The 10,245-nt window shown below is 31.7% G+C and overlaps 1 protein-coding gene across 1 annotated transcript; it reads left to right on the top strand.

The window, feature by feature from the left end:
- The first annotated feature begins 5,338 nt into the window (after positions 1-5,338).
- Positions 5,339-8,223, top strand: LOC120214307 (sucrose non-fermenting protein kinase 1-like). Its single transcript, XM_039212232.1, has 3 exons — positions 5,339-5,587; positions 5,679-5,751; positions 5,870-8,223. Exon 3 carries the CDS (start codon positions 5,954-5,956, stop codon positions 8,060-8,062), a length of 2,109 nt encoding a protein of 702 aa, XP_039068163.1. The 5' UTR covers positions 5,339-5,587; positions 5,679-5,751; positions 5,870-5,953; the 3' UTR covers positions 8,063-8,223.
- Positions 8,224-10,245: the final 2,022 nt, after the last annotated feature.

Genomic DNA, 10,245 nt, shown 5'->3' with positions numbered 1-10,245 from the left:
ACATTTATTTCGGACCAAGTATTTATGCTACAGAAACATAATTACCTAAATTGTAATCTTATTTATCTTTAGAAAAAAAAATAAAATCTTAATATCCTAGATCAAGTATCTATGGTACATATGTGTTCAAACCATTGTCGTTCTGAAAGGGGATTTTTGTAATCAAGAGATCATTAAAGTGAATAATAATACTTTTTTTCTATTAAACTTGGGGTAAGTACAAGGTATTATTTGTTCATAATTAACTCTCAACCTTTCGACATTAAACGCTCACACCATTGGCATCTATGTTACTTGAATTTGAGTTCTCAAAGAATAATAACAATTTCTTTACCACTGAGGCAACGTGATTCGTGCAATAATAATACTTTTGTATATTTGTAGTAGGTCAAGTTTGGTGAAGCCCTATTAAGCAAGGACAAATGCATGATTTATGATAAGAGATGAACTTTTAAATGTGAAAATATATTACCAATGAAAAAAATAATTTAAAATATATATATATATATATATTGATAATTTAAAACTTTGATGGGAGTTGTATTGTATTACTAGGATTAAATGAAAGTCCTCCTTTTCCCAATTTCCTCAACTCTAGCATTATGAAGCCCCCCGATTTGCTTAACTTTCCTAGCTGATGCAAAATTTGAACCAAAGTTCTGAACCCCAAATTTGCAGAAAGTTATCTCCCTAGTTCCTTTCCTAATTTTAACCTACTGACAGTTCCATTCACCAAATGGCTCCTTTTCACAGCTTTGATTACTCGGAAAACGAATAAAACCCAATTCAATCAATCAACACAAGCATGTCAAACAGAGAGCGTGCGGAATGGAAGATTGATAATGACATTTGAAAGAGAATTAACAACGCATTCGGTAATTATAGTATTTGCTTTCACATAAAGCAACCATCTCATTAAACTCACCTTCCAACACAATATATTGATTGAATTTTGATAATCAAAACTACAGCGTGGGTAAGTTTAATTTTGGTCACTAAGTTGTCTTAAAATATTGTTCTAGGTATTGAGTTTTCAAAAATTATAAAATAGATATGGTTTTGGTACAAAATGGGTGCCATGTCGTTAACTATCGTTAGTTACGATTAAGAGATAATATAACACATTAAAATTAGGGTAAACTAAGTGTTTAGTATATAAACTATCAGTTTTGATATCTAAACTTTTAATTTTTTTCAAAATCACTTCTAATATTTTGTTTTTGTTTTATTTTAATACCCCTTTGTTAAAAACTTAACACATTTAGTACCTAAACTTTTAATTTGTTTAAAACTTACCGTCAAGTTCTTAACGGGATACTAAAATAAAAAAAAACTAAATGTTATGTATGGTTTTAAAAAAATTGAAAGTTTATGTATTAAAACATATCAAAACTGATAATTTAACATATTAAATAGATAAATTAATATATATCTCATTTGATCCCCAATTGTAATTACATTTTATTTTGGTACTTTGAGCATACATATTAAATATAGAAAATATGATATATTGATATTTTATATATAATTTTTTTTTGTTAGGAATTTTGTCATTTCAAAATTTAAAAGAAGAAATTTATTACCAAAATTAAGAATTGAAGTTACATATGTATTTTATATTGATTAAAGAACATTTGAATTTTATAATTTTTAAAAAATTTATTACATAAAATTTATTTTGAGATAATTTAATGATATTGTTTAACTTTACCCTTAAGTATAAATATTCACATTAGCATTTATAAATGTTGTCTAAATCAATCTAATTGATATTGTTATAATATATAAGAGAATATGGATTTAAATATATTTAAGTGTATGATATTCTTCAATTTATGAAGGAGAATAATATGAGTGAATTAAACGATATACAAGCCAACAAGTGTTTGCACAAGTCGTTGGATTCATGATTTTAAGCGTGTAAGGTCAAGTTCGAATTCTATTACCGTCACTCTTGGTAAGCAATTTGTAAAGTCCTATGTAAATCCCAATTGAATCTTAGGTATGCCTTGACATTGGATTGGGGAGCCACCCCTGACCTAAACTTTTTTTGTACCAAAAAAAATTAAACAATATATAAAAATATTTATAAAACATGGGTCTGTGTCAAACTTCAATATCAATTTCATAAAATTGAAGATCAGTCAAAGTATTAGTTTTTTCTATTCTTATCCAAAAATAAGAAAAAAGAAATATATTTATTTTTCTCATATTTTCTATCAATTATCAAGACACTAAAATATTGAAAGTATAAATAATTTTTTTTGGATAAATTACAAAAATATTTCCTTGATTATAAGACGTTGTTTTGTTGAGTCCTTTAACTATCAAAAGTTGTGAAATAATCCTCTGACTATAAGACAATGTTTTGTTGAGCCTTCGATTGTTAATACTTACTTGATTATTTATATTTTTCAAATTCGTCATTTTCCGTTAAAAAATTGACAATTTTCTGAACTGGATATTAACCTGCTAATTAATATATGATAAAATATAATCTTAAACTCATTTAAACTGTACGAGGGGGAACAATACTATAAATGAAATGTTTTTTTCTAAACAATTCCTACGTAGAGGGGGAGAAAAGAACTCCGAAAGAATATTGAACTCATGATTTAAGAGAAAAAAGAGTTGCCAACTTAAAATATTTTAATCATTACTCTATAAATTATTGACATAAATTGAATGTTTTAAAGCTCATTTGCTTGTTTAACTTTATATAATAGTATAATACAATAAGAAAAGTAAAGCCTTGAGTTAAAAAAAATGAGCTAAACCACATCATTATGTAATGATTTTCCTTTATTTAATACCAACAAATCTTATTTTTACGGTCATTAATACTGACCAAGTCCTTTGGGAAAGTTTTACAGTATGAAACTTTTAAATATATAGTTAAAGAAAATTGTTATAAGTTTTGTTATTATATTTTTATTAAAATTTATAAAAATTATCTAAAATATTATTATTTTTATCTAAAATATTAATATTTTTTAACATTTTTAGTAAAGTGCCCAATAATAAAAAAATTGATAAAAAAATAATAAAATCGATAACATTTTATTGAATTTATTAATAAAACCGATAAAGTACCCAATAATAACAACAAAACTAATAAAAATAATAATATTTTTAATACTTTTTTTTATCTATTTTATTAAAAAATAATAACAAAACTGATAATATTTTTTTAACTCTACTGTCATACGTTATCATTTCCCCGTCCTTTGGTTGAGTTAGCTGCTTAAGCATGTCGAGCCAAAACCTAAAGACGTTAGCCGCGCCGGCTCCAGTGTATTTAACTGCCACGTGGCGTTCTTATTTCCCACTCAAATTTCCAGCATACTATAAGCTGCTGATGTGTAACATTTAGCACATTTTGTAGTATGAGATAATCCAATCGATTATTCATATTGTAAATGATATAAGACAAAATGATAAAAAGAATATTTATATGTACAAATTAATTTTTTTTAATAGTTAAAATAATTGGTGTTATTCTTAGAAATCACGGGTCCAAACACCAACAACTATAACATGATGATTAAGTGTCTATTCTCAAATGTCTATTCAAAAAAATTGCCCGTTTAGCTCAATTGGTAGAGCACAAGGCTCTTAACCTTGTGGTCGTGAGATCGAGTCCCACTAAGGGCAATTCATAACGGAAGTCTTCCACGAAAATTGCTCTCAACCTGGTGTTAGGGGTAACTTACTACCCTACCTCCCCCTTACCTCATTACATATGGAAATAGAGTCAGTTAATTTTTTTTAAAGTATTTATAACAGACACTACTTTGTAATCGTCTTAGTTTAATAAAAAAATATTTATAATATTTAATAAAATAACTATTTTTAGATGTTTATAATATTAAATTTCATTCAAATTATTCCATTTGTAATATTAAAATCCAATTTCAATTAATTATTGATGCAAAGTTAAGACTCATTCCTTAATTAGTGCTCCTTTTGTCTTTAATTCTTGGTGTTGACTTTGATGCCATGAAGATGGTAAATATTCCAAAAGGAGGACTCTATGATTCCTTTTGATTGTATATTAACTCCAATTATGACGTTCCAAAACGTAAAGGTTCAAAGTATCTTTCAAGCCTTCATGCTTGCAAAAAGGATTCTAATTTTAATTATGGTTAATTACAACATACGTTTTCAAACTATTTTTTTTATTTTATATTAATATTTAAATTTTTGGATATTTCAATTTCATCTCTAAATCATTACTCTTATTCTAAATCAATCTTAAAAAATTTGAACATTTCAATTTCATCTTCAAACTATGATCCTCATTCTAAATTGATCCATGTACTTGTGAACATTTTAATTTCATCCCAAACTATCGGTATATGCTAATCATATACCCTACTAATAAAATTGTTAGGCCAAACTATATTATTGTATGCAGTTAGGCCAAACTATATTATTGTATGCTTGAAAAAATATGTTAAACTATAGTTGAAACCATGTACATATTTAGATGAATTTGGTGATAAAATTAAAAGATTCAAAAGTGTTAATTAGTTAATTCGTCACGATAATTAGTTCCAGTCAGATAGAACGGTTAGACTAATTGTAAAGTTATATATAAAGGGATAATGTAGTTTCATTATTTTTTTTATCCTTTTGTAAGTATAATAAATGAATTTATCTGCTATATCCTTAAGAGTTTCATTAACAGTTTCATACAGACCATAATATTTTTCACAGTCATTCAAGTCATTCATTGTATCCTCCACAATCACTCTAATCTTTCATTGAATCCTCTGCAGACACTTTAACTCACTGTCATGTCTTCCAGTTATTAATTCTACAAAAAATTGAGATTAATTTAGAACGACGGTCATAGTTAAAGGATAAAATTGAAATGTTTAAAAGTTTGAGAATTAATTTAAATTGAGAGTCACAATTTAAGGATTAAATTGTAAATTTTAAAAGTTTAAGAACCAATTGAAATGAAGATGATATAGTTTAGGGATGCGTTACGCAATTATATCTTTCAATTGATTGAATCTTCATGCTCATAAATCGAAAGTAAATACTAACAATAATTGACATCATTTAATTCCACATTTTTTTGTAAGTCATTAATTTTCACTATTAAATTTTGAAAAATTGTAATATATTTAATTTTCATTCAAATATATATTTTTAAACAGCAGATCACACTATATTATATATATGTCTTGCAATTGCATACTGCATAAAAGAGTTGACGACAAGTAAAATCCTTAAGAAACGACGTCGTAGAGTCCTATTTTTCCAGGAAACCGTTGAAGATAGTAACAAAAGCATGGGAAAAGACGAAAATGGCGGAGCAGATTCATATGTATTCTAAAAAAGCCTTTTAAGTTGACTCTGGAGGAAAAACATGTCTTTTATTTTCTGTTTCAGTTATCTTTGTTACAAATTGCTTTGTTTTTGAGACATTCCAGCCTTTTGGTTTGATGCTTTACGTTACCTACCTGAGATTCTTCCTATAATCCCCCAAAATTCATATCCTCCACCACAAAAGAATCAGGGTTCTCCCTCTCAGGTGCAGTTTGACAGATATTGAATGCCATGGACTGTTGATATGGTCAGCTTTCTTTTCATTTTTGTTGGCACATCATTTTCGTTTTCATTTTGTATTGTTTACCTTCTCTTCCATGGAATGTTTTCTTGATCAGATCAAAATTTCTGGGTTTTGAAGGCAAAATCCCACTTCTTTTGGCATAGGAAGGACAGCCTTGTCACTGATTGGTATATAGTTTCAAACATTTAATTTCCATTAAAGTTTCAGTTTTTATTTTCTGGAATGTTCCCAATAGTATGTTCTGATTAGATAACCAGTTTTCTCTTTACAAAATTACACGTGCAGGCCTGGGATTTGGGAGCTGTTGATTCTGGGGTTTTATCTCCAGGATTTGGCAGCACCCTTTGATTTTTTTTTTTTAGACTTCAAATGGAGCAATTCAGGCAGGTTGGTGAGGTTTTGGGAAGCATCAGAGCTCTTATGGTTTTACAAGATGATCTGCAAATCAATCAACGCCAGTGCTGTTTATTGTTCGACATTTTCAGTTTGGCTTTCAACACGATTGCCGAGGAGATCAAGTTGAACCTGAAACTAGACGAAAACAACACAAAGTGGAATGCTCTTGAATATCCATTGAAGGAACTTCAAAGGATTTTCAAAGATGGTGAACTTTATGTCAAACAATGTATGGACAAAAAAGACTGGTGCCTGAAGGCAATCAACCTCCACCAAAACAAGGATTGCGTTGAGAACCACATCCACAATTTGCTTTGTTACTTCCCCATTGTCATCGAGGCCATCGAGACGGCCGGAGAGATAGCGGGGTTCGATTGGAGCGAGATGCAAAGACGGCAAATCACACTGTCTAGGAAGTACGACAAGGAATGGATCGACCCCAAACTTTTTCAGTTCCAATTTGGGAAGCAGTACTTGATCCCTCGAGAGATTTGTACTCGGCTCGAGAGTGCTTGGAGAGAAGATAGATGGAATCTTGTTGAAGTTCTAAGGGAGAAGAGTAGATCAGAATCTGCAACAAAATCCCAGCAGCGTGTGGCTGACTTGTTGATCAAGAAAATCATTGGATCAGAGGATTTCAATGGTAAACTTTTCCCAAGTTCCATCTTGTATGGAGGGGATTACCAAGTTAGGCGACGTTTAGGGGGACATTACAAGGAAATCCAATGGTTGGGAGATAACTTTGTATTGAGAAACTTCAATGGGGATGGTGAGACTTCATGCTCAGAAATCTCAACCCTTCTCTCACTCTCACATCCCAACATATTGCAGTACCTTTGCGGGTTCTATGACGACGAGAAGCGAGAAGTTTTGCTCGTCCAAGAGCCGATGAACAAGGATCTAAGTTATTACGTGAGTGGTTCCAGGAGGAAGACAACCTGCTGTCTTCCTGTCGTGGTTGATCTTATGTTTCAGATTGCAAGAGGAATGGAATATCTTCATTCACAGAAGATGTTTCATGGTGATTTGAACCCTTCAAATATCTTTCTCAGAGCTAGGAACGGCACTGATGGTTATTTGCAGTTGAAAATCACGGGTTATGGTTTATCCACCCTTAAATCCACTGCTTCGTCTTTGAGCTCCTCGTTGAAACCGAATGAAACCAACACTTTTATTTGGTATGCACCGGAAGTTTTGCAAGACCAAGAGCAAATGTCGCCAGGGAATTCCACCAGTTTTAAGTACACTGAGAAAGCTGATGTTTACAGCTTTGGGATGCTATGCTTTGAGCTTTTGACTGGGAAAGTCCCATTTGAAGATGGACATCTTCACGGGGAGAAGGTGAGTCGAAATATTAGAGCAGGGGAGAGGCCTTTGTTTCCCTACACTGCACCTAAACACCTTGTCAACCTAACCAAAAGATGTTGGCACTCTGATCCGAACCAACGTCCAAGTTTCTCATCGATTTGTCGGATTCTAAGGTACATCAAGAAATTCCTCGTGATGAACCCTGACCATGATCGGCCTGAAACCGGATTCCCGATCTCAGATTATACCGAGATTGAGTCATGGTTCTTAAAAAAGTTCAGTGCCAATGAGAGTTTCAACTCATTATCAGTGGCACAAATCCCATTTCAAATGTTTTCTTATAGGCTTGCTGAGAAAGACAAGACTATCATCTTGAACACCATGGATAAGAATGTAGAGTTGGGCGATGAAGCAGCCTCAACTTGCATAAATGAGGATCCTTTGGTAGCATTAAGTGATGCAAATTCCGTGGCTTCAGATGTCAGATTGGTCGGTCCAGACATAAAGCCGGTGTATTCTGAGATCCCCGAGAAAAGATCAGCCAATTTCAGTCCAGCGCCACAAAGGAGATCAATTAGCACCAAGATTCCAGAGAAGAAAATCTTACACACCAAAAAAAACAGTAGTGTGAAGGCCAAGAACGATGCAGGGTCATCAAATGGGAAGGCTGCACAAGTGAGTGTAATGAACATTAGAGAAAGTCGATCGAAAGCAATGACGAGGTCCTCGAGCACTGATCGGCTAAGATTAGCAGCCTATGATACATCGGATTAGCATGCATAAATCACCATGATCATCAACGGGATTGCAGGTATTCTATCAAACATTTTGGCACAGGGGACTGCCATGTTTTCTTTGATTCTTTAATCATCATAACCTTGTAGTTACAATAATAGGAACACTGTAGCTTTCACGTTGGATAGCTTCATTTTGTCATCAATACCCTGTTTTCTTTTTCTAAATATCATTCATGTTCTTCGATTTTGTGGATGAATGCTTAGCTTCAAAATATTTATACCTCTAAGCTATTAAATATGGTTATAGATGGTATATCCATGCATGATTCGAAGTTACAAGTTCAACCAACATTGAACTGAAACAGGAGATTCAATCGTACTGTTATAACGATATTCGATGCTCTGCAATCGTACCAGATACTAGTTTCAATGACATTATCAAATCATAATATGATAAATTCAATTGTAATTTTTATAAGGATATAATTGAAATAATCTTCACCTATGTATATGATAAACCACTACTTGAGATCATCGTTGTTTTAATCTGTGATTCGTACATTTTGATACAATCAAATGTCTATTGTAATTGGTTGTACGATAAAGATTGATATAGTCAAATGTCCATTTCATTATGGTTGATCAATAGAATATTATCTCTCTTACATAATAGGAGTAATATTATTGATCACTTGTAGGGATGGGCATGGGTTGGATTTTCAGTCCACCCGACCCGAAAATTATACACCATCCATCCGATTTGAACCTGATCCATTTTTTTGAGATAAAATCTGAACTCGATCCGACCCAAAATAATATATTTATTAAAAAAATTATTTTTATTTAATAAAAATAGAGATTTGATTGAAAGAAAATAATATATAGAAGGATATTATTGCAATTATTCCTAAATATATAAGGTAAAATTATAATTTTTTCGGGTCGGGTCGGGTATTTTTTTTATCCTAAACCCAAACTAGATCCGACCCGAACATAACCTTAGTGTATGCCCTATTGGGCTAATTAATAAAATAGCTTGCCCTATTGGGCCAAAAAAACCGTTAGAAAACTTGGTCCAAGTTTGAGATGGTTTAAGCTTAGGTTGCGCCCAATTAGAGGTAATGTGGGTGTTTTTAAGTTAGAGGCTAAGGTTGAAGAACCAAGGAGGTGATTATACCATTTAGGAATTCAAAGGCTGAATTTCCTTAATGGAGGGTGATGTCAACGTCATATGTTAAGGAGAAAAACTGAGAGTGCTTTATATCTCTTTTTCATCAGCATTGTCTTCTTCTTCATTCAAACTCTCCCTAATTTTTCTTGTATCTTGATAAAATAAGCTAACTTTAGTGTTTTTCAAGCCTTATATGAGATTCTAAAGGTAAGAATCGTGATATTCTTCATTAGAACTTCAAATCAAGCCTTTCTTCTACTTTTTTTTTGTCATGAAAGCCATAAGAGAGATTTTAGTAAGGGTTTAGAAACCTATGTCTAAACAACTCATTTTTGGTAGATTGAAGCTTTAGGAAGTGTTCTTAACACATTTCTAAGCTCCCAAACAAGTTAGTAACTCACGTGTTTGATCGTTGTCTAGTGAGAAGTTGGAGAAAGCTCTAAAAGCAAGAGAAAGGGAAAACTAACACTTGGTTGAACCTTGATTATTTTGAGCAGCTTAGGAATCAAGGTAACATATTTCTAACTAATCTCTATCACCTATAGATCCTTAGATGTTTTGGTTGGCTTGCATGAGTTCATGAAGCATGTAAGAGCATTCATGGTAAATTTTAGTTTATGATGTTATACAACATGTAAAATCACTTAATATGACTCTTATAAGCTTACATAAGACTTAAATAACATTTAAAAACTTTAGAGGGACTTATAGGGTGAAGTTGGGATGTTATTTTCGTGCTCAAACAGAGCATTTCTAGATTTGGATATCGGTATTGGATGAACAATACCTATAATGTTCTCCAGATAGTAAAAAAACAAAGGGTTTTTGGCTGGTGGTATCGATACCTTATTCATAGGGTATTAATACCCAAGGGTATGATATTGGTACCATTTTTAGACTACAGATTCCAGTAATTAATTTTGGTATCGGTACTTATGATGGTATCAATACCATAATACATAATTACCGATACTCCAAATAAGGGTATTGATATTAAAATATTTTCTCATATTCCTGTAATACCCCAAATTTTGACTAGTGATTAAATT

Source organism: Hibiscus syriacus, unplaced genomic scaffold (genome assembly GCF_006381635.1).
Source record: "Hibiscus syriacus cultivar Baekdansim isolate YM2019G1 unplaced genomic scaffold, ASM638163v2 tig00110057_pilon, whole genome shotgun sequence".
NCBI lineage: Eukaryota > Viridiplantae > Streptophyta > Magnoliopsida > Malvales > Malvaceae > Hibiscus > Hibiscus syriacus.
The sequence above is the reverse complement of the archived record's forward strand: the minus strand, read 5'-3'. Positions and strand labels throughout refer to the sequence as shown.

Coding starts and splice junctions, on each gene's coding strand:
- LOC120214307 (XM_039212232.1), top strand. CDS start 5,954: ATGGAGCAATTCAGGCAGGTTGGTGAGGTTTTGGGAAGCATCAGAGCT.